Below are 24,059 nucleotides of genomic sequence, written 5' to 3'. Positions count from 1 at the left end.
CAAAGTTGGCTCTGTCACTTAGAACTTCTCTGCTTGGGCAAGTTATTTAACATCAATCAGGCCCAGTTTTTTCTTGTGTAAAATGATGATATTAAAGTTACCTCCCTCATAGAGTTGTGATGAGGCTTTAATCAATTAATAGGCCTAAAGTCCTAGAACAATGCCAGACAGGTCCAATAAATGTTCTCTGTCATCATCACTGTTCGCAGTCATCCAGGGTCACCATCGCTCTGGATGATGAATAACGGAACAGCCACCCTCGGGTCAGTGGCTCCTCATGGGACCATGAAGACCTTCTCGGTTGCGAAGAACTGTGGTTTCCATACTGGGGGAGTTACCCGAGCAACACCACCCCTCCTCCTCCAGGAGGTCAAATCATGGGGGAGATGCACATACGATATATAAAAAGAAAAGAAAGTGGAAAACTTAGTTGTCAGAAACACACAGGAGAGACTCGTAAATGGGACACAAAGGACACACGCTGCCTCTCTTTTTTTCTCTACTCTGTGATTACGCAGCGTTGGACTTGCCTGTTGCCTTGGATTCAGTGATTTTACACTTGGTAACATAGTCAGAACATTAGGTTAAGGAACCTTGTCATTTTCCTATTCAAAGCTGTGCACTCAATAATACCAAGAATTCCTACTCTGGTAGATAATGACAAGAAGTTAAGACAGCCCATTAATAAACAAGCAGATCATTTCATGGCAGCAGCTGATTTAATCAAAACATTCTGGTTCTCCCTCATCTGAACCCACACAAGGACTGAACCAATCCAATTGGAAAAAAATATTTGTTTTATCTTTGCCACATTTATTTACTCTTAGGGACTATTTAACTTGATCGGGCAGAGAAGCCAGAAAGAACGGAACCACTTGAGGCACTGAGCAGCCCTGTGTCTCTCCGGCACCGGGCGGAATGGCTGGGGGTCCTTCCACACCGGCCTGTTCTCCTGCGTCTAGAAGTCCTTTGCCCTCGTCTTCGTCGAGGAGAATTGCGCCGTTCATGTGCCCAGTTTGTGGGGGCGGGGGGGCGCGGGTGCAGAATGGGAATTAGAGAAAACAAGCCAGTAATTTCACAGTTCTGCCCAGCCATGTAAGTGATTTCAAAATATGAAATATTTTGTCTTTCCACAACATTTCTGACAATTGTGTGTGTGTAAGGCATGGCGAAGATGTTACAGGAAGGCGAAGATAAATTAGATCCAGATTAAATCCCAAGGAATGCCCAAAGTTCACATGATAGATGCACGAATACCTGTGAGGGGCTGAAAGCTACAGGTGTGTTCTAGGTTGGAGCCAAGATCTCACAAGGATGTTTGCTGCCTGTGATACAATAAAAAGTTATATACCTGGCACAGCGCTCCTAAAACCCTTAGAAATGGGGTGGTGAACATATCTACATGCAGGAAGGGTGGACTACCCTTAACCCACCAGGCTCCTGCCCTTGGGAGCCTTTCACATCTCACCCTATGTACCTCTTCATCTGGCTGTTCATTTGTATCCTCTATAATAAGCTTGAATAGTAAGTGAAGCACTTTCCAAAGTTCTGTGAATTGTTCTGGTAAATAATTGAACCCAGGTGGGGGGCATCGTGGGGACCCCCGAATTTTGTAGTCAGTTAAGCAGAAGTGCTGGTCACCTGAGGGCCCCATTTGCCACTGGCATTTGACGTGGGGGCAGTCTTGTGGGACTGAGCCCTTTAACTTGTAGGATCTCATGGTAACAAACTCCGGGTGTAGATAGTATTAGGATTGAATTGAATTGTGGACACCCAGTAGGTGCTGGAGAATTGGTTGGTGTTAGGAAAAACCACATATTCGGTGTCAGGAGTGGAGTCAGAAAACACCAGTCAGTCTCACAAAATTGCTCCAGCTTGAGGTAAGGGGGATGAGCTTTTATGCCCTGTATCAGCTAGCCACTGGCTATAGGCTACCCCACGGGTAGAATTACCTCCCAAATATTTCTGGGCAAGGTGGCTTCCACAGGTCAAGGGCAACTGTGCAGGTATGGGTACAGCAGTAAGCCTGTAGCAGCTAATCCTTGCAGCAGTCATGGGCTGGCTAGCCCTGCTGAGGGAAAGGGGATCTGGACAGAGATCTTTCAGAGACAGAGACCAAATTACTACTTCCAGAAGCACAAGACACAAAAGACACTCCCGTGCAGACAGGACACAACAGCACTGATTACAAAGTTGCATTCCAAGGAAGACAGGAAACTGTGGGTGGAAACTCCCATGAGATGTGAACTGATCCACTGACATCAGTAGGAGGTGGGGAGATTCCTTGAAACAATCATCCAAGAAGCTCCTGCCTGAAGATTCCAGAAAGACATAGGTGATTGTATTAGCCAGAGTTCTCTAGAGAAACAATACCAGTAGAAGATATATATATATACACATACTAATATGATTATGGAGGCCGAGAAGTCTCACCCTCTGCTGTCTATAAGCTGGAGAACCAGGAAAGCCAGGGGTATAATTCAATCCAAGCCCAAAGGCCCAAGGAAGGGGGTTGGGCTACTTGATGGTTCTAAGTCCCAGGCTGAGTTGAGAATGAGGAGTGTGATGCCCGAGGGCAGGAGAAGATGAACATTCCAGCTGAGGCAGAGAACAAATTCTCCCTTCCTCTGCTTTTTTGTTCTATTCGGACCCTCAACAGATTAGACAGTGCCCACCCACATGGGGAGGAGGAGGGTGATCTTCACTCGGTCTACCCATATTAATCTCTTCGGGAAACACCCTCACAGACACACCAACACTGTTTTATCCGGTATCTGGGTGTTTCTCTGCCCGGTCACGTGGACTGTGTAAGATCAACGATCACATTGATGCAATGGAAATGTGGTTAGGGCAGAATCGACGTGATGGGTATTTAAACGTAACACCTGGGAGTATCTGAGGGAGAACATCCGAAGGACTCCTGGAATGAAAAGTAAAGCCAAAAATGAAGTTTAAAATGAAGTCCTGGTTTAGGGGATGAGATTACCACCCTTTATAGAAAACTAAGACAAAAACAAAAACATAACCATTTATTGAGCACTTACTATTTGTCAGGCGCTGTGACTTTCTGGCTCAAGCTTTGCAATTTATGAAGAAATAAATTGTATTATTTATAAATTGTATTATCACCTCACATGGACCAGCTTATTTATCTCCTGCAACATTCTTAAGAGGGGGCATTATCCCTACTTTAGAAAAAAGGACACTGAGATTCAGAGAGTTAAGTAACTTGCTTATGGTCACTCAGCAAATGAGTGGGGTTTGGACTCCAGGAGTTACTTATTCAGAGAAGGACAAATAGGAGATCCAATTTTCCCTGTCACCCTGTCCTGTTCCATCAGGAGCGAGTGGAAACGTGCCGCTTTCTTTCATCAAGACCATGTTACGACTTCCAGAAGCACAAGACACAAAAGACACTCCTGTGCAGAGTGAACAGCCCCATCCAGGGCACCCCTATTAGTCACAGTGCTGTGTCCTCACCTCAGTAGCTGTCCAGGAAAGTCACATAACATGCACACAAGAGAGAGCCCCTAGAAAAACGGGTGAGATGGGGTGTAGAATCATTTTAGGGGGAAGTGGGAGGGTTACCAGGTCACCAGTCAGCGCAGGGTGAGATAAATCAGTAAGGGGGATTCTAAGGTTGTGTCTAGAGTATGGCTCCTGGAAATAAAAATGAATAATACATAAAAATCTTCCTGGAGCTGTTCTGAGAAGCTGGAGCTCCTTCTTCAGGCCTTTGAGCAGCTTTGCTGGAGAGTGTTTTTACCACCGTGTCCCTGCACGTAAGCCTGGCATAGGTACCTGATGTTTGTGAGTTTGCCTGCCTGCCCTCTCTTCTCTGCCAGATAGGAGCTGCCAGCTCAAGTACAACCTCCTCACCTCAAATCAATTCTGCAAACATTTATGGAACATCTTTTCTCTGCTGGGCACCAGGCTAGGAACTAGGGAGCACACAATAAATAGCTGTTGTTGTTTATTAACACTCTTCTTAGAATGTTGACCTCAAGCAAGTTACCTGGCTCTCTATATTTTAGTTTCCTAATCTGTGAAGTATGATAATAATAGCATTTATCTTGAATAATAGCCTCTACCTATAACTGTGAAGTTTAATTTGAGTTAATATATCAGGGATACCTAGCTGGCTTAGTCGGTGGAGCGTGCAACTCTTGATCTCAGGGTTGTGGGTTTGAGCCCCATGTTGGGTGTAGAGATGAGTTAAAAATAAAATCTTTAAAAAAAATTTTTAAAAATGAGTTAATACATCAGAACATTTAGGTACTTTATATATAACAGACATTCTTCTAATAAACATTAGCTCATATTATTATTACTACTATTACTGATATTACTACTACAGCTACCATAGTGAATAAGACAGATAAGATACGGTCTTTGAGTTATGGTATTTAAGGCTAGTGGGGAAAACAAGCAATTACAATGAAGTGGTGGGTGTTCGTGTACCCAGAAGGAGAGATGCTGTGGGAACATTCAGGAGGGGCCCCCAGGCTTTGGTGGTTATTGAAGGTTTCCCAAGGGAAACAATGGCTTAGTTGAGACCTGAAGAGTGAAGAGGCCAGTAAAAGTACAAATAAGAAAAGGCCCTAGCAATGGGAGAATGTAAGAGTGATATTTTTGTTTTTTCATTTTTATTTTTTAAAATTGAGATATAATTGACATATAACATTGTGTAAGTTTAGGGTATACCACATGTCGATTTGATACATTTATATATTGCAACATGATTATCACTCTTGTCCTGTAATTTTATTTCTTTTTGTGGTTATAGCATCGAGTAAGAGTGCTATTTTTAAATCTCTTTTTATGCTAAAGGTAAATCAGTATCTTTTCTTATCTGTAATTTCACTGACCCTGAACTATTCTCTTTCTTGAATCACTTGAATTAAGGTGGGGATGGCGGGGGGTGTGTGTGTCTAGACCTTTAAGTTGTTCCTCTCCAAGTTAGTTATTTTTTAGTTTTATCTTTTTAAGAGTCAGATTTATTGGGGAATAATTTACATAAAATAAAATTTACCCCTTTAGAGTGTATTGTTCAATGAGTTTTGTCAATTGTATATAGTCATGTAATTGCTGCCTTATTCAAGATGTAAAATCTTTCTACCAGCTCCAAAAGTGCCCTCATGCTCCCTTGCAGTCAATCTCCTCACCCACTCCCATTTCCTGGCAACATCTAATCTGTTTTCCAGAAAATCATGTAAATGGAATCCTATAATATATAGCATTTTGTGCCTGGCTTCTCATATTTAACGTATTGCTCTTGAGACTAATTCATATTGTTGCATGTGTCAGTAGTTTGCTCTTTTTAAATTTTTTTTTTTATTATTGCTGAGTATTATTCTATAGTCTGGATGTAGTCCCCGTTGCTGAACATTTGGGTTGTTTCCAGTCTTTAGCTATTATGACTAAGATTGTTATAAACATTCATGTACAGGCCTTTGTGTAGACATACGAAATCATTTCTCTTGCATAAATACCTGGGGGTGGTATTGCTGTTAAACATAATCAGTGTATGTTTGATTTTATAAGAAACCACTAAGCTATTTTAAAGTGGTTTTACCGTTTCCCATTCTCACCAGCAATCTGAGAGTTTCAGTTGCCTCATATGCCTGCCAATGTTTGGTAATGTCAATCTTTTAAATTTTAGACATTCTAGTGGGTGTGTAATGGTATTTTATCATGTTTTAATTTAGATTTCCCTAAATTCAAATTAGCATCTTTTAATGAACTAATTTGTCATTTATATATATTCTGTGATGAAAGTGCCTGTTTAAATATTTTGGCCACTTTTTAGTTGAATTTTTATATTTTTCTTATTGAGTTGTAAAGGTTCTTTATGAGTATTCTTGTATCTAGAATACCTGTTATCAGATATAGAAATTTCTGATAATTTTCCAAGTCTGTGGTTTTTAAAATTTTTCTTTTTTCTTTTTTTAAAGATCTTATTTATTTATTTATTTGAGAGAGCGAGCACATGCACGCAAGCAGGGGGAAGCAGAAGGAGAAGCAGACTCCTCACTGAGCCAGGAGCTGGATGTAGGACTTGATCCTAAGACCCTGGGATCATGACCTGAGCCGAAAGCAGATGCTTAACCGACTGAGACACCCAGGTGCCCTAAAATTTTTCTTAACATTATCTTTTTTGTTTTTTTAAAGATTTTATTTATTTATTTGAGAGAGAGAGGATGAGAGATAGAGAGCACGAGAGGGGGGAGGGTCAGAGGGAGAAGCAGACTCCGTGCTGAGCAGGGAGCCTGATGTGGGACTCGATCCCAGGACTCCAGGATCATGATCTGAGCCAAAGGCAGTCGCTTAACCAACTGAGCCACCCAGGCGCCCAACATTATCTTTTTTGTAACAGCTTTATTGAGATATATTCATGTTATCTTTTGAAGAGCAGAAATTTTTCATTTTGATGAGTCCAATGTATCAATTTTTTCTTACCATTTGTGATGTTTGTGTCCTATCTAAGAAAACTTTGCCTGACCCAAGGTAACAAGATTTTCTCCTATGTTTCTCAGAAGTTTTATTGTTTTGTCTCCTACATTTAGGTCTATGATCCATTTAAAAAAATTTTTTTTAAAGATTTTATTTATTTATTTGAGACAGAATGAGAGAGAGAGCGCACATGAGAGGGGGGAGGGTCAGAGGGAGAAGCAGACTCCCCGCCGAGCAGGGAGCCCGATGCGGGACTCAATCCCAGGACTCCAGGATCATGACCTGAGCCAAAGGCAGTCGCTTAACCAGCTGAGCCACCCAGGCGCCCCATGATCCATTTAAAATTAATGTTTGTGTATGGTATGAAGTATGGTATGAAAATGTGTATACACATTTTCTTGGTGTATGGATGTCCAATTGTTTCAGCACCATTTGTTGAAAAACTATCCTTTCTTCATTGAATTACCTAGGCAGTCAAAATCAGTTGACTATATTTTGGTGGATCTATTTCTGGACTTTCCAGTCTGTTCCCCTGATCTGTATGTCCATCTTTAGATCAGTACTACTCTGTCTTGATTACTATAGCTTTAGAATAAATCTTCAAGGGGCTCCTGGGTGGCTCTGTCAGTTAAGCGTCTGCCTTTGGCTCAGGTAACGATCCCAGAATCCTGGGATTAAGCCCCACGTCGGGCTCCCTGCTCAGCAGAGAGCCTGCTTCTGACTATTCCTCTGCTGTTCCCCCTGCATGTGTACTCTCTCTCTCTTTCTCAAATAAATAAATAAAATCTTTAAAAAAGAAGAATAAATCTTCAAATCAGAGTGAATCTTCTACCTTTGTTATTCTTTTTCAAAAATGATTTCTAGGTCCTTTGCATTTCCAAATACATTTTAGAATCAGTTTGTTGATTTCTACAACACAACAAAAACACAAAAAAATTGTGTTGTATCTATAGATCAATTTAGGGAGAATGACATCTTCACAATATTGACCTTTCCCATCCATGAGCATGGTCTCTCTTTTCATTTGTTTAATTTTCCTTAATTTTTCTCAGCATTAAAATTTTTCTTTTTCATGTATGGGTCTTGCACATATTTGATTACTCTCTAAGTATTCCATGCTTTTAAACCTATCGTAGATGATATTTCTAACATTTCCAATAGTTTGTTGCTAGTAAATAGAAAAACAACTTATTTTTTATACTGACCTTATGTCCTGAAACCTAGCTAAACTCACATATTTATTGTAGTAACTATTTGTATTTCTGATTCCTTAGAATTTCCTACAGAGATGATTATGCTGTTTGCAATTGAAGACATTTTTACTTCTTCCTTTACAGTCTATATACTTTTATTTATTTTCTTGTCTTAATGCACAGGCTGGGATCTCCATCACAGTGGTGAAAAGAAGTTGTCAAAATGGACATTCTTGCTTTGTTCCCAATCTTGGGGGAAAGCATTCAATCCTTTATCATTAAGAATGGTGTTAGCTGGAGGTTTTTTTGTAGATAAGGTTTGTCAGATTGAGGAAGTTTCCTTCTATTCCTAGTTTGCTGAAATTTTTTTTATGATGGATGGATGTTGAATTTTACAAATTTTTTTTATATATATTAAGATAATGATATGATTTTACTATTTTAGTCTGTTGAAATTGTGAATTATTGACTGATTTTGAATATTGAACCAACCTTGCCTTCCTGGAATATATCCACATGGGTCATTCATATATTATCTTCTTTATATATTCTGGATTCAATTTGCTAATGTTTTGTGAGTGTTCTTTTGAGAGATATTGGTCTATAGTTTTCTTTTCTGTCTTATCTATCTTTGGTATCTAGAAAGATGCTGGCCTCCTGGAAGGAACTGTGAAATGTTCCCACTTCTATTTTTTGGGAAAAGTTTATAAAGAATAGGTGTTATCTCTTCAGGGTTTGGTAAAATTTACCTGTGAAGCTTCTGAATCTGGAATCTATTTCTTAAATGGATATAGGGCTATCTAGATTATCCATTTCTTTTGAGAAGGATTTAGTGTTTTATTCTTCTGTAGCAGCTGTCTTTGTGTGAGACATTGTCATATTATAACTGTCTTCTGATTTCCCAGTTGCTATCAGTGAGATTTATTCATACCATCTTTATTTACTATACCATTGTTATTGTGCCATCTTTATTTTTGTCCACTAAATGGCTGTTATATTACAATATAACTGATCTGTTGGCAATGAGCATGGAGCAGGGGAAATTAGATGCTAGTGGCAAAACAGAAGGCATGGTAGACTTTGGGCTACAAATATTGTGTCACAAAAGACAAGGATTTGCCTGATGATGTTGTGAGACCAATCTGCCTCTTTTAAGTATTGGTTTTAAAAATGGGAGGGGAAAAAAGGGAGAACTTGAAATAAAAATCTTTTCAGCAACACTGGAAAAGCCAAAGGGAAAAATGATAGGACTTACCAGCACAATGTTCACAGAGTTTTTCTAAATAGATTTTTTTTTTATTTTGTACGAAATAAAACTTCACTTTTGGGTTTATTTTAGAATTGTTGGCATATACTGAAATGTAACAGTTTCTTGATTGGGAGTGTTTTAAAACAAAACAAAGGAAACTCACTTTTCCCCTCAACTCTTTATCACTTGCTTTGGTTCAAATATTGTAAATAACCTTTGAAAATATTACAGCCACATTTGTTGGAATAACACTTTCAGTGATTTGAATGACCTATTTAAAAAGTAACTTACCCTCCAAGCTACTTTCCCACTTAAAATGTTTTCTTTGTTCATATTAAACCCTATACTGTTTTCCTAAGGACGATTTGTTTACAAGTACAGAACAACCTACCTAATCTACTTTGGCTTTATTTATTCCCATGCAAAGTGGCATTTTTTTTTTTTTACCACTGTCAAAGTATTACAAGAATAAAATCAGGTATAGGCCATAATATATTGGTGAAGAGAAATTTAAGTCATCATATACAGGCGAACTGAAGATATTGTATTGCTTTCCATTATGTCGAGGCATGACCGCCGTAGTGTAATGTGCTAGGTTAGCTTAAAAGGCCTGTATGTGTGGTCTGCTGGCCTTTCTATGTGGAGCATATATGGAGGTTGTCCTGTGGCTCGTGGAGGTGCTGACTGTTTGTGTTATTCAGAGCTGCCTTTTGTAGCTCTGCCACATGCCTTAGGTTAAAGTTAGTTTCATCCATGACTGCCAATCTCCAGATTGGTTCACTGGGTGCTGGTGCTTCTCAGAATTCCATGACTAAGCCAGGAGCGGTGTTTGTTATTTACTAACAGGTATTTCTTCTGACTGCTCTGCTTACCACATCATCATTCCAGGCCTCGACCTTTGTGAACTTCTCTGGAAAATCAAACATACCTAAGCCACCCAGGCTTAGGTCTAATAACACCATCAATTGCTCTTTGGGAGGCCCTGGAACAGGGCTTGGAGGGTGACTTGAATGAGAAGGAAACCTAACTGCTCATCAAATCCAAATTTTTCATGAGAAAACAAGAATCCAGGGAAGTTAAGGGGCTTGATCAAGAAACACCCCTCCTGTGAAGCCTTTTGGGACTTCCCAAGGTGGTTTGGAGTGGTGCTCCCCAGCTGTTTGCAAAACCAGTCTGTGCATTTCTCCATGACTTTTAACCCTTCGTTAGAATGAATTGTCAGTGGTGTCTCTCTCCCTAAACTGAGACCCCCTTAAGAGTGGGCTGAATTATATTTGTCTACAAGGCCTGGAACATTTAAGGCCTCATGAATGTTTCTTAAGCGGGTGAGTCCCTCACATGCTGTCTACTAAGTACCATAGTTGTGAGGTCAGGCTCCAGGAGATTAAGGAGATGTTCTAAAACAGCCAAGTTCCTCTTGGTAGCAGACCAGAGTCTGAAAGTTTAAACCATAAATTAGGGTGAGAAGCACATCTAGCTGGGGAAGATGAGAATTCAAGGCACCCAGGCCAGAAAGAAGGGAGTAAAAAAGCGTTTCAGTTTCCTTACTTGTAGAAGCATTCAATTCATTCACTCATTCAATAACTTTTTACTGGGTATCTATTAGGGGCCAGGAGCTTCTTTAGGCACTGGGAACACAGTAATGATTATATAGACAAAGTCCCTGCCTATGTTCCAAGAGGAGAGAGACATGAAACAAATGACAAATAAAAACCATTATCACATCAGGTAGTAGTAAGTGCTGAGATGAAAAATAAAGCGGGAGAAAGAAATGGTCACTGATAAGAAAGGGGAAGCCTCTCTGAGCAAAGACCGAACAAAGTGAGGGAGTGATTCCATGAGAATACTGTGGAAAGAACATTTCAGAGAGAACAAGTACAAAGGCCCTGAGTTAGGCTTTGTGTGTTTGAGAAACAAGGAGGCCAGAGGATTAGAACATCATGCGGGAGAAGAAAAGAGACAAAGAAAATTATTCTGCACTAGTGCAGTAATGTCCTTTCTAACACCAAAGTCTTACAATTGACGATCCTCTGACTATATAGACCAATTGCAATAAAGAGAGTCCCGTACGATGCTGAAGGCAGACTTTTATCTCCGGAGCAGTACTTCAATGGAGGCTATCACCCTTAGCACAGGGTTCTCACCTGAGGTCACGAGGACCCTCGGGATTCATAGCTGGCCTTCAGATTCTCAATTGATCCCCCAAATCTGTGCTTCCAGGACATTTTCCACAGAGAAAGTCTTAGATGGAGCCCGTATACAAATGCCTGGGCCATGGAGGAATATAGAAGAATGAAATAGGTCAGGTCTGAGAACTTGCACACCCTTGGCTCATTATACACAGAGGAGTATGTTTCACTTTCACAGAGAAATAAGGTTTCTCCGATTTGTCTTGAAATATCCAGTCTTTTGGATCTTTCATTTCCCTGCTTCTGGTAGAGACTTAGGTCCAGAGAAATACTTCTTCACCATAAGAGAAACAACATTGCAAGGGTGATGACCAATGGCAAATGGTATTCAGTGTTGGGGAGACTGTAGGGGATGGTGAGGACTGAGGTGCACGGGAGGACTGTGGTGAGTGTGCCTTCCATGCAGGCAGGCACTGCCCTGCTTCAGCTGATCCCTGCCTTGAGGGAACGGGATCCGGTGTGGATAGAGTTCAGGGTTGGTTAAGAGAAAGCAGGAATCTGGATCACTTTGGGGGTGAAACCTCCAGAATTTAAAAAAAAAATTTTTTTTAAAGATTTATTTATCTGACAGAGAGCGAGAGAGGGAACACAAGCAGGGGGAGAGGGAGAGGGAGAAGCAGGCTTCCCGCGGAGCAGGGAGCCCGATGCGGGGCTCGATCCCAGGACCCTGGGATCACAACCTGAGCCGAAGGCAGACGCTTAACGACTGAGCCACCCAGGTGCCCCAAATCTCCAGAATTTTAATTTGATTCATATTTTTAATGGTTTTTTAAATTATTATTATGTTATGTTAATCACCATACATTACATCATTAGTTTTTGATGTAGTGTTCCATGATTCATTGTTTGCGTATAACACCCAGTGCTCCATGCAGAACGTGCCCTCCTTTAATACCCATCACCGTCGCTCCAGTGATTCATATTTTTTTTTTAAATCTTGGGGAGCACCTGGGTGGCTCAGTTATTGAGCGCCTGCCTTAGGCTTAGGTCATGATCTCAGGGTCCTGGGATTGAGCCCCGCCTTGGGCTCCCTGTTCAGTGGGAAGTCTGCTTCTCACTCTCCCACTCCCCCTGCTTGTGTTCCTTGCTCTCGCTATCTCTCTCTCTGTCAAATAAATAAATAAAATCTTTTAAAAAATTAATTAAAAAAATAAAGAATCTTGGCATACCAGCCATAACAGCCTGTGGGATCAAATATGGCCCGTAGGCAGGTGGTTTGTGAACTCTGGTCCATAGATTTTACCAGAATTTCTGAAAGATCTATGACTTTATATTAATAACTACTGTTCTAGAATATGATTCCCCTCAACTTCTGTGCATACAAAGACCAAGGGCATGGCCATCTCCCAAGTTCCTGGGTTCTAGAAGTCTAGGGGAAAGCCATCCGCCTGGCTTTTCCCTCCTGCAGTCCCTGACCCAGAGCACTGAAGCCAGCCAGGACACCAGGGAGTGTCCTCCGTTATGGGGATGGAGCAAGCAGGACATTATAAAAGGGAATTGGTATTGTGAAGGACCAGAGGGGAAGTAAGAGATGCTCATCATACAGAAGACAGCTCTGTTCTTCATCTTCTCAATTCTCTGTTCCATTCCCTCCCATGGATTCCTCCCTATCCAACTCACCACACCCCACAAGAGCATTTTGGATTACAAGTTACAGAAACCCAAACCAAACGAGGTAGGGAAAAATTAACTCGTTGGCTCCGGTACCTGAGAAGTCCAAGGGTAGTGCAGCCTCAGGCATATGGGAGTCAAGTACTCGGGAACCTCTTCCTCTCACGCAAACCTGAGCCCTGCTTTCCTCTCTGTTGCTTTTCTTCTTTGATGGACTCCTACGTGGTAGGAAAGTTGGCTTATATGGTCATTACTGCTCATCATCTTGGAAGGGGAGGGATCAGTCCTCTTGCAGCACTTACATCAAATCCTGAAAAAAATAATCTTCTTGGGCTGTGATTCTGGAAAAAACCCCATGTCCAGGGGAATAAGTTACTTCTATTGACTAACCTAGGTCACATGCTCTCCAGAGGAGTGGGTTCCAGAATCACGGAGATTCCTGGAGGCAGGGTACGTGTGATGGTGGTTGTGGTGGTGATGGTAACCTGGCAAAATTTAAAAGGAAGAGACGGTGACCAATTAAAAGTGGACCTTCTGCTCCCAGGCACTTCCAACACAAGAGCCAACGACCATCCTATAGCTCCCCCACCCCTAAAACAAAAACTAAAGAACTCTCTGCAGCTAGGCTAAAGCTCAGTGTGGAGCACTTGTCAGTTCTGGTGCTAGAGCATCTGTCTTGCAAATCAAGAACATCCAGTTTGACTTTGGCACACAGAGATTTTCAGGCCTTGGCAATTGCTCAATGCGGGCAACAGAAGAAACTCTCCAGCTTTGTGAAAAACACTCTCCTTTCCCTCTTCAAGTAGAGTGACAGTTCCCCACTGCAGCCAGGCACCTGCCCCACTGAACAGAACAGAGATGAGATAGAGATTTAGAGAAATATAGAGATACGAGATATAGATGATCGCATTTCGTTCTCACCACGGCCCTATGAGGTAAGTTCCAGTATTATCTCTGTAAAAGGCTAACTAATTTGCCAAAGTTAAGTCATGTAGCAAATGGTAGCAGAGTGAGGACCCTGCCGGGCAGTTTAACTTTAAAGCCACACTGCTTAAACACCACCCGCCCTTCTGTTCACTCCTTCAGCAGTCCTGTGGAATGGCTGCTACGTGACGGCGACTATTCGAGGTGCTGAGCCATAGCTGGGAACAACGCAAATCCAAATACATGTCCTCATGAAGCTTACATTCTAATGAAGGAGAAAGACAGGAAATAAAATATGAACTAGGTTAGATAGTGATCAGCATTAAGGAGAAAACTGGAGCAGAGAGAAATGTGTGTGGGGGTGGGTCGATTCTGAATAGGGTGGTCGGGCACGGTCTCACTAAGAAGGTGGCCCTGAATAAAGGTCTGAGGAAGTAAGGGAGGAAGCCATGCAGTTATCTGAAGGAAGAGCATGGTGGGTCAAGGAGACAGCATAGAAGGTTCTGAGGAAGGAGCAAGGACAGTCGGTCTTGGAAACAAGTCCAATGTGTCTTAGGCAGTGATCAAGGAACAGAGCAGGAGGGATCAGGGAGGTAAACAGAACCAGATCTTGTAGGATATTGTGAGTGGCTACTTGGATTTTGTCATTCACTCTGGTGTGATGCAGCCATTTGGATTGGAGCAGAGGAGGGACATGCCATTGCTTGGTTTAAAAAGGATCATTCTTTTCTTTTTTAATTAACATGTATTATTTGTTTCAGGGGTACAGGTCTGTGATTCATCAGTCTTACACAATACACAGCACTCACCATAGCACATACCCTCCCCAGTGTCCATCACCAGCCACCCCATCCCTCCCACCCCCTCCCCTCCAGCAACCCTCAGTTTGTTTCCTGAGATTAAGAGTCTCTTATGGTTTGTCTCCATCTCTGGTTTTGTCTTGTTTCATTTTCTCCTCCCTTCCCCTATGATCCTCTGCCTTGTTTCTCAAATTCCTAGTATCAGTGAGATATGATAATTGTCTTTCTCTAATTGACTTATTTCGCTTAGCATAATACCCTCTAGTTCCATCCACATCATCGCAAATGGTAAGATTTCATTTTTTTAAAATTTGACAAAGAGATCACAAGTAGGCAAAGAGGCAGGGAGAGGGAGAAGCAGGCTCCCCACTGATAGGGAGCCCGATGTTGGGCTCATTCCCAGGACCCTGAGATCATGACCTGACCCGAAGGCAGACGCTTGACCAACTGAGCCACCCTGGCGCCCCAAGATTTCATCTTTTTTGATGGCTGCATAATATTCCATTGTATATATATACCACATGTTCTTTATCCATTCATCTGTCGATGGACATCTGGGCTCTTTCCATCATTTGGCAATTGTGGACATTGCTGCTATAAACATCGGGGTGCATGTGCCCCTTCAGATCACTACCTTTGTATCTTTGGGGTAAACACCTGGTCCTGCAATTGCTGGGTCATAGGATAGATCTATTTTCAACTTTTTGAGGAACCTCCATACTGTTTTCCAGAGTGGCTGTACCAGCTTGCATTCCCACCAACAGTGTTAAGAGGGTTCTCCTTTCTCCATATCCTCACCAACATCTGTCATTTTAAACAGGATCCTTCTCACTGCTCTGTCAGGAAGAGTCTGTCAGAGGGACAAGGGTGGCAGCAAGAGGCTGCAGCAGTCAGCCAGGCCAAGACTGGTAAGCCAGGCTTGGGCTGGTATATGCTGGAAATGTGTCAAGAGCTTCAATTCTGAGTTCTTTGTGAAATCAGAGTCAAAGGATTGGCCAAAACGTGGGATGTGGGGTATGTGAAAAAGAGCAGTCAAGGATGACTTTAAGGCTTTTAACCAGAGCAACTGAAGACTAGAAATGACATTTTTCCGAGATGGGGGAAAATGGAGGAATTGCTTTTGTTTTTGTCTTAAAGGGGGTTGTTTTAAGAAATTATCGGGTCTCGGTTTGGGACGTGTTAAACTGGGGATGTCTATTAGACATCTGAAAGGCAATGCTGAGTGGCAGGTCTGGGAGTTCAGGAGAGAGATCCATCTGGACTGGGGTCATAAGCTCTACAAACTACACTCTACTCCCTTCGAGTCACTGAAGACACTGATCCACATGCAGTTTTGGAAAATGAGAACTGTATCCAAAATACTGGAAAAAGGGGCACCTGGGTGGCTCTGTGGGTTGTGTCTGCCTTCGGCTCAGGTCATGATCCCGGGGTTCTGGGATCGAGTCCCACATCTGGCTCCCTGCTCAACGGGGAGCCTGCTTCTCTCTCTCTCCGACTCCCCCCTGCTAAATAAATAAATAAAATCTTTTAAAAAATATACTGGAAAAGCATTAGGAAAGTCAAATTTAAAAATTCACCCATATCCTGCCACCCTAAAAACAGCTGCTTTCATTTCTCCACATTTCCTTCTGTTTTTGCCTACAGGCATACATAATTTTATGTTGTAATCATAACATAGATACAATTTCATATTCTACCTTTTTTCACTTAACATGATCCCATAAATATTTTCCTAAGAGGCTCCCATATGTGTTTCTTGGGGATTTAAAAGGCCAACAAAATGCTGGGTATCACTGGGAAACATTTCAGAAACAAAAGTCGGAATCTTACTTTGCTACAAAGTTTGGTGCCCCTACAGCTGACATTGTGCTCACTGTAATTTTTGTGGACAGTGATTGTCTGTAGAGGTGACTTTGAGCCCGGACTTGAATGATGAGAGCTGGCCACATACCCAATCTGGGGAAGGGCAACCCAGGAAGAGGGAACAGTGTGTGCGAGAAAGAGGGAATGGCAGGTGTTAGGAGGCAACAGGAAAGCACATGATAAGGAGGGTTGCTGGCATATTCAACTGACAAAATCTTTTTATTTAAACTACCCAGAACAGTGGGTACACCCTTCATCTGGGATTCTTTAGAAAGGAACAGAAGCCATATGGAATAATTTAGAACATAGTGAACCCTAGTATGACTAGTAGTTCTTAAAGGTTCTGGGCCTCAGACTATACACAAACTCTGCATGGAATCTGATTTGTTCATTCATCCCAGTCCCTGAGCCAGGACTGGAGTCTGGTCCCTTAATTTTATAGAAAAGGCCGAGGGTCCAAAGACAAGTTAAATGACTTGGGCAAAATTATTCAGCTACTTTATAGGGAGTTTTAACCAGGGTTGAATTAGCTCTGCCCTCCACATGGAAGACTCTAAAAAACAAAACATGATTCCATGCACACGACTCTATCGTTGGCAAAGCCCTTTGTTAGCTGGGAAATGCCCCCTCACTTCTTGGCTCACCTGCCTATCATTTGCAGAGTTATTTACTCAAAAGCTGGAAAATTGTTGAGAAAACCATTCCTCCCTGACTCCTGGCATGGAAGGCAGGAAGCTGGTTTACGTTTCCTCCTAGGGCCAGCAGGGGGGGCACCAGGCAAGGTTTGTGAGCCGCGCCTCCCCCACGCCTCCTCCCCCTTCCGCGCCCAATTTCCCCTTAGCCCCTGCTTCAACTGAAAGTGGCCATTGACCTTTCAAGCTTTTGACAAGTGATGCAATAGAATAGTATTTCAAAGAAAAATGGTTATCGAAATTTTGGATCCGGTTTTCCCGTGAGTGTTAATGGTTTTCAAAAAAAGTAGGTCACATTTAAAGTAGGTCACATTTTGGAGACGGGCATGCAGGCAAGGAGCTGAGTTCCAACTGAGGCCAGGTGGCCTCCAACCGGGTGGGAGGAGGTGAGGGTCTCCGCGCAGGGAAGTGACGGGATCTTTCCGAATTCCCAGTCCCTGGGCGCCAGGCCTGCGGGAAATCGCCGAGACAAGAGCTCTCGGGACTGCAGGCACCGAGGCCGGCCGCCCAGCACCACCGGGGCGCGCAGGTAAGGGCGCCCCCCTCAGCAGTCAGTGCAGGTGAGCCGGGCTGCCCGCCGGAAGGAGACGATGGAGCGGAGTGGGGGAGCAGGAGGAGGAGAGGAGGAGCCCGGCGGGGCCGGTGCGGGAGACGGCGAGCTGGAGCGCCTGGGGGAGGAGACTGAGAGCCGCTAGCGCTGCTTAAGGAGGCGCCGCTCTGCACCCGCGGGCTGCCTTCTAGGACCTGGGCGAGGGCACCGCCTCCGGCCCGCTCCCCTCGGCCCTCATCTCCGGCTGTCGGTCGGGACCGCGGGCGCCTGGAAAGGGGCCTCTCCCACTCCGTTACTGTGCTGTAAAGCGAGAGGGGCCGTTGTCGGCCCCCCCCCCCCGTTCCTCCCACACCCCGCTCACAAAATGTGCAGCCGGGAGGGTCGCGTCGAGAAGGCGCGGAGAGGGTGGGAGAGACAGAGCCCCGCGGCTGACCGTGGAAGTCTCAGTCCTCAGACCCCCGCGCACGGCGGGCACGGCGGGCACGGCGGGGGGCAGGCTCCGGCCGGCGCAGCGGGGACGGCGGTGGCAGGGGCGCTTCTCCTGCGCGCCTCCGAGCCCTCGGAGCGGCCGAGTCGGAGGCGGACGGACTCCCAGGCAGCCCGGCCGCCCAGCCCCGCACCGAGTGCTCTGAGCCCGCCTCCCCTGAAGCCTGCGCATTAGCGCCGGAGCCTCTTTAAAGCAGAAGCGGGGGCCGCGGTCACGTGAGGTGGATTCCTGGAAAGTTCCTGGAAAGCGGCCTCCGCAGCAGCCGGGCGGGGCGCAAGGGGAGCGCGGACAGGGGAAGGAGGCGGGGGTGAGGGAGGCGCGCGGGGCTGGGAAGTCGCGCGCACACCCGGCTCCGGGGACAGACGTTTAACTCTTGCCATGTCTCGCCGCCGCCACCGCGGCTCGCGGGCCTTGGGCTTCCCTTGAAGCATGAGCCTCCTAGCCCGCCGCTACCGGCGCTGCGCTGGCCGCGGACAGTGCGCCCCGGGGCCCCGCGCGCACAACCTCAGGATCCCCTGCGCCCGCAGCCGGGGCGCCGGAGGAGCTCGGCCGGGCGTTGGCGGCAGGTACTGGTCCGAGGAGCCCGAAGGCTCTTCCCCAAGGGGGGTCGCCGGGGAGGGCACCGGGGCGCGGCCACGAGCGCGGGGCGGCCTTGGCTTCCGCAGTTCAGAACCGCCGGAGACAGAGTCGGAGCCGCGGCTCTGTCCCGCAGCCGGGCGCTGCAGCCTGCTTTCTTCGGCTCCTTCTAGACGTCGGGAAGTCTCCGCGGAGTTTTCTCCCCCGCCCCAAACTGCCATCCAAATTAATAATCCTCCTAATAACCTGATCTACCGCTCCTCCCCACCCGCCTGCCTCCCGCCCTAGCAGCTCCTTCCTCCTCCCTCTCTTCTTCCCACCTCCTTGGTCGCAGCCAGAGGAAAAGCCAGCAGCTGGCCAGGGTGGGGGATTTCGGAGCCCGGGGGTTCTAGGCGATGGTCCCCGGCGCTTTTGTTTGCCCTCTGCGCAAGAATTCTGGCTGCCGCAGAGCGCATCCCCAGGCATCTCGTTCCCAAATTAAAAGTCAACAGGGGAAACTCGGGCAGACACCCCTCCTCTCCCGGGCCCCTCCCGGTTCCCCCGCCCCATGTCCACTGGGGAGGCTGCCTGGTGTGGAGGCGGCGGCCGAGGCCGAGGTAAGGGCTCCGCGATCGTTGTCTTACACGTCCAGCGGCGCTTGCTGCCGCCTGTTCTGCCCCGGCCGGGGTTTCAGCCCCGAGCCCCCGCGAGGGCTGCGCGCTTGGGCCGATTCCTCGATAGCGCCCGCGGCGGCTGCCGCCACTGCGCGCGGCGGGGTCCCCCACCTCTGCCCCACGCGGGCGCTGGGAAACGGGCGGAGGGGAGGGTGCGGCAGCTTCTGCACCTTGGCGCCCCGGGCTGGCGACTCAGGGTGCTTCGTCCCGGAGCCCCCGGGCTGTGGCGAGTGAGACACAGGAGTGCCAATTTGGGGATCTCTCCTATTCTTTCCGATTTTTCTGCTTGTCCTTGACTAGGGCCTATTTTGCCACCCTACCCGCAGGTGACTTTGCTCTGCTAGTCTGCGGTTTCAGCCAGTAGCCCTGGGCGGGAAGACACCCTGTTCCCCACCCTCATCCTGTCCCTCCCCACCCCCTCCCCCTTCGGCAACTCTTGCGTCTTGGAGCCCTGCTCTCTCTTTATCCTCTCTCTACAGCTGGGCCGGGGCAGTCACTGGATGCTTGGGGTTAAATGGTGCAGGAGCATAGACGCGGAGGAGTCCCCAGGATTTTCCGTGTCTCTGTCTCCCCACCCACACCCCAGCCTCGGGGGTCCAGCTTGGACTGACCCAAACCCATACTTTCTTTTTGCAGGCAAACTGTGGGTGACCGCGCCTGCAGGGGACTTTGCCATTCGTCCACTGGAACCTGGGGAGGAAGAACCAGAAGCACCCCATCCCCTCCCTCTCCACCATTTCGGATACCCCGCAGGGACTCGTTTTTGGGTTCGCACTGACTTCCAAGAAGGACGCGTGCCCCGCTCTGACCCCATCGCGGGTGGCCACCTGTCTTTGCCGCGGTGACCCCTCTCCCATGACCCTGCGGTGCCTCGAGCCCTCCGGGAATGGCGCGGAAGGGACGCAGAGCCAATGGGGGACCGCGGGGTCCGCGGAGGAGTCGTCCCCGGAGGCGGCGCATTTGGCGAAGGCCCTACGGGAGCTCAGTCAAACAGGTAAGGAGCTGATCCGCCGCGACGCGGGCGACAGGGGTAGCTTCCCCAAAGACGCGCTTGCAGGCTTTGCTGGCGGGGAGCGCGGCTAGGAAACGGGGCCGCGGTGGGGAGCAGAGAATGGGATGGAACTAGGGCCCCTCGGTTCCCGTTCCGCCTCGGGGCGGGGGACCGCGGAGAGGATGCCCGCACGGCCCTGGGTCCTTGGGAATGCGAAAGAAAAGTGGTTCTCGAGGGACTCTGAGGCCTAGGGGAGGGCAGAACGCGAGAAGGGCTTCTTGAAAATAGCCTAGTAGGGCGCTGGAACCTTTGTTTGCCGCGGCCGCTCGGGAGTTGGTACACGGGCTTGAACCCTGGCGGGAGAAAGTGCCAGGCACCTCCCTTTCCGCGGGGAACCCGCGCGGCGAGTGGGCGCTGCGCTGCCCGCGGCTCCAGCTGCATCCGGCTCCCGAGCAGAGCAGCCGCGGCAGCCCGGGATCTTGGCGGCCAAGTTCCAAGCACCGACAGATTAGGGCGCAGGCGGCTGCCGCGGAGCCGAGCGGAAAGCGGCCGGCGGAGCCCCCGCAGAACGCGGCCTTCAGGGGCTGCGCGCCCAGGGTGTTGCTGGTTTCGAGGGCAGTCCTGCGCTTTGCGTGGCCCGCTGTCGTCTTTCGGCGTCTGAAAGAACAGATGGGGGGAGGGGGGAAACAATCTGGCAAACTACGCAAGCTTTCAAAATCTGGATCCTAAAAGCTTACGTTTGGGGCTAAGTTGAAGTTTTGGTGGAACAAGGGAGAGGGAAGAGTCACTCGCAGTTCCGGTCTTTGAGTGCCGACCACCAGCTCTCCCTCAGCGGGGCAGGCCGGCAGATTGCAGGTATCGGAGCTGTTTTTTTGGGGGGGTGGGGGTGGGGGAAGAGAGCAAATTGTCAGACTTCTTAAGCAGAAGGTCTCGAAGTCATTGCTGAAAACGGGATGGACGCAGGCCGATCAAATCGAGAATGCTGGGGAGACCGACGGTTGTGATCGGATTTGGATTAGGGCAAAGTCCGAAGGAGTTGCAGATTGTAAACTTGAAGTGCTAATTATCAGTTGGGGTTTCCCTCATTTCTCAATGACTGATACGGTAGTTGTAATCAAAGCAACAAACAGAAGCTGTTAGACTGGGTCTGCACTTTGAGAAGACGTAAATAGCAGTGCTTTCCAAGGGCTTTGAACACAGATGCAGCCCTGAACAGATTTGGGGAGGGGGAGGGTGGATACCAACCTTCCCAAAAGTTCTTTTCGGTTTTTACCCTGTTGGAATTACTGGAGTTGGGCTTTCCACTTTTCTAAGGGCATGACTTTTATTTCTAACTTCTGATTTATCTCTAAGTTGCTTTGATTTCACTTGAATAGTGCGAGAAGCATCATGCTTTGTCAGCCAGTGTGTCATACTGCAAATACTCTTGTTTCATTAGGAGAAAAATCTTTGGATAATTTAAGGAACAGCTACAGAAAGCTATTTTTTAAAGCCAAAAGCTGACTCTTAGTTTGGGTTCATAAAGTATAATGGACCCACAGTTTCATTAAATTTCTACCGAAATTATTTGTGGTGGTCTCTGGTAAACATTCACTCACACATTTCTACTTAGAGCTAGAAAAACTGTTGCCAGGTATTTGTCCTATTTTAAAAATTCCTTATAATAACTATTTTACCCTCTTTTCTTTTTCTTTTTGAACAAAAACCCCAGGTTGGTACTGGGGAAGTATGACTGTTAATGAAGCCAAAGAAAAATTAAAAGAGGCACCAGAAGGAACTTTCTTGATTAGAGATAGCTCGCATTCAGACTACCTACTAACAATATCTGTTAAGACATCAGCTGGACCAACTAATCTGCGAATCGAATACCAAGATGGGAAATTCAGATTGGACTCTATCATATGTGTCAAGTCCAAGCTTAAACAATTTGACAGTGTGGTTCATCTGATCGACTACTATGTTCAGATGTGCAAGGATAAGCGGACGGGCCCAGAAGCCCCCCGGAACGGCACCGTTCACCTTTACCTGACCAAACCGCTCTACACATCAGCGCCACCTCTGCAGCATCTCTGTAGACTCACCATTAACAAATGTACCGGTACCATCTGGGGACTGCCTTTACCAACAAGACTAAAAGATTACTTGGAAGAATATAAATTCCAGGTATAAGTGTTTCTCTTTTTCTAACCATGCCTCGTATAGAGTCTCTCCGAATGCAGCTATGTCAAAGAGAACCAAAACTTGAGTGACTGCTCTGGATAACTACTCGGGATTCTAAAAACAGCTGAAGTCAATCTAATTTAAACCTGTGCCGAGGTAGCTAGCTATTTAAAGTTCCCCCAAATATTTTCACCTGAGAGTGATGCTTACCTTCCTAAGGCTGACCAAGACCCGTTAATCCTAAATTAAAAACCAAATGTCCCAAGGAAAGGCTGAAAGGAACATTTTATCAGAATGCCTTTGCCTTTCTGAGGTTCCTCCTTATTAGGTCAAAGGTCCACGCCCCGGTAGTAGGGGGAGAACTGGATGCAGGAGTACAGAAGGAGTGGAGGAACCCAACTGACAGCGGGCTTAGCTTCAATTTTAGATGCCTGGCGGTCAGAGTCCCCTCTAGGCCATTTTCTCTTTTTGCATTCTTGATGTACCTAGGAGTTTTGTTAAACAGATAAGCTTGTGAGTATTTATCCTTCATTTATGCAATTAACCAAATCAACCAAAAAGGTGACCACGAAATCCTGTATATGACTTTTTACTACACGTATGAACTCTCTCATGTGAATGAGTACTGTAGTAATCCATTTTAAGGGAGCCTTATCTCAGAACTATTTCAAACTGGTGCACACGGAAAAGACTTTGTCTTTTCCTTTAAGGCTAAAGACAAGAATGTCATGCTCTACAGGTGCAACTCAATCCCTGTTAATAAAACCATGTAGATACAGACATTTGATCCTTTCAAGTAGCTGTGTCCCAACCTGTTGCCATTGACTTTTTGGAAATGGCTGTAGAAATTAACAAGTTGTCCTTAAATTGTCTAACCATGGACATCAGCAGTTGTCTCCCTTCTACCATGTAGAATACTTTGACTTAATTCTCTTCCAGATATAGGGGGATACCTTCCTGTTTTTTCAAAGTGTTTATTTACTGCTGTTACTATTTGACTAGAATGTATTAAATAAAAAAAACTTGACTTTTACAAGTTGCACTTATTACTTTGAATTGTAGAGAACGGACACATTCATGGTAATAGACAGTTGCCATAAAAACTCATGTCACGTGAAATCAGCCAAATATTCAGCAAGTGGTAGAACATGACTTACCCTTCTCTAAAGTTATGGGCCACATTAGCCCTTTGCGTTTTGGAAAGCATGGTTTCGACAGGACAAGTATTGTCCAGTGGCCTGGTCTTTTACACATTGAATAGGCATCACACTAATGCCCTGGGTGCTTCCAAAAACATGGTTTAGAAACTTACAAAGATTGTACACATCCTGGTCTTTTGTGGGTTGAGTAGGCATAATTCAAAATAAAAATTAAAAGTTTTATGGCTATTTATTTTTTGTTACACAGTCTCATGACTGTTGCGGATGAACATCTTTAAATTTTACAGTCCAGACAGTATTCATTTTGCAGCCTTAAAAAATACCTTGTGTAGTTACGTACTCTGGTGTGTCATTGGGAAAGCGAACATTGTAGATCATGTGTGTGCCCCAAAGTGAATTAGAAAACTTAGTTATAAATTATAGTAAAATCTGCTTACCTCCATGTCATGAAAATATTCACATTTTCATGAAGCCCTTGAAAAATCGTTTTGTGCCTGGAAGGAAAACC

The 24,059-nt window shown here is 45.8% G+C and overlaps 1 protein-coding gene and 1 long non-coding RNA gene across 7 annotated transcripts; one reads left to right on the top strand and one right to left on the bottom strand.

The window, feature by feature from the left end:
- Window positions 1-715: 715 nt before the first annotated feature.
- LOC113922516 lies at window positions 716-19,565 on the bottom strand. Of its 3 annotated transcripts, none has more exons than XR_003519964.2 (4): window positions 19,211-19,565; window positions 13,086-13,180; window positions 12,792-13,005; window positions 716-2,920 (listed from the first exon to the last, which is right to left on the bottom strand). It is a non-coding gene; the product is annotated as an uncharacterized LOC113922516 (long non-coding RNA). The 3 variants fall into 3 exon arrangements; XR_003519962.2 differs by lacking the exon at window positions 716-2,920 and adding an exon at window positions 10,358-11,162; XR_003519963.1 differs by lacking the exons at window positions 716-2,920; window positions 19,211-19,565 and adding exons at window positions 10,358-11,162; window positions 18,908-19,025.
- On the top strand, window positions 15,182-23,739 carry SOCS2 (suppressor of cytokine signaling 2). 4 transcript variants are annotated; one of them, XM_027594500.2, is made up of 3 exons: window positions 15,182-17,503; window positions 19,877-20,234; window positions 21,943-23,739. In XM_027594500.2, exons 2-3 carry the CDS (start codon window positions 20,096-20,098, stop codon window positions 22,398-22,400), a joined length of 597 nt encoding a protein of 198 aa, XP_027450301.1. In that variant the 5' UTR covers window positions 15,182-17,503; window positions 19,877-20,095; the 3' UTR covers window positions 22,401-23,739. The 4 variants fall into 4 exon arrangements, with proteins under 4 accessions (XP_027450301.1, XP_027450299.1, XP_027450298.1 ...); XM_027594498.2 differs by having other exon boundaries at window positions 15,182-17,534; XM_027594497.2 differs by lacking the exon at window positions 15,182-17,503 and adding an exon at window positions 18,362-18,577.
- Window positions 23,740-24,059: the final 320 nt, after the last annotated feature.

Source organism: Zalophus californianus, chromosome 9 (genome assembly GCF_009762305.2).
Source record: "Zalophus californianus isolate mZalCal1 chromosome 9, mZalCal1.pri.v2, whole genome shotgun sequence".
NCBI classification, from domain to species: domain Eukaryota; kingdom Metazoa; phylum Chordata; class Mammalia; order Carnivora; family Otariidae; genus Zalophus; species Zalophus californianus.
This window is presented reverse-complemented; position numbering and strand designations above follow the sequence as displayed.

What these genes read in the sequence shown, in the direction of transcription:
- SOCS2 (XM_027594500.2), top strand. Translation starts at nt 20,096, where the DNA reads ATGACCCTGCGGTGCCTCGAGCCCTCCGGGAATGGCGCGGAAGGGACG. An exon ending in ACGGGAGCTCAGTCAAACAG is followed by an intron (nt 20,235 to 21,942) that starts GTAAGGAGCTGA and finishes CAAAAACCCCAG; the next exon opens with GTTGGTACTGGGGAAGTATG.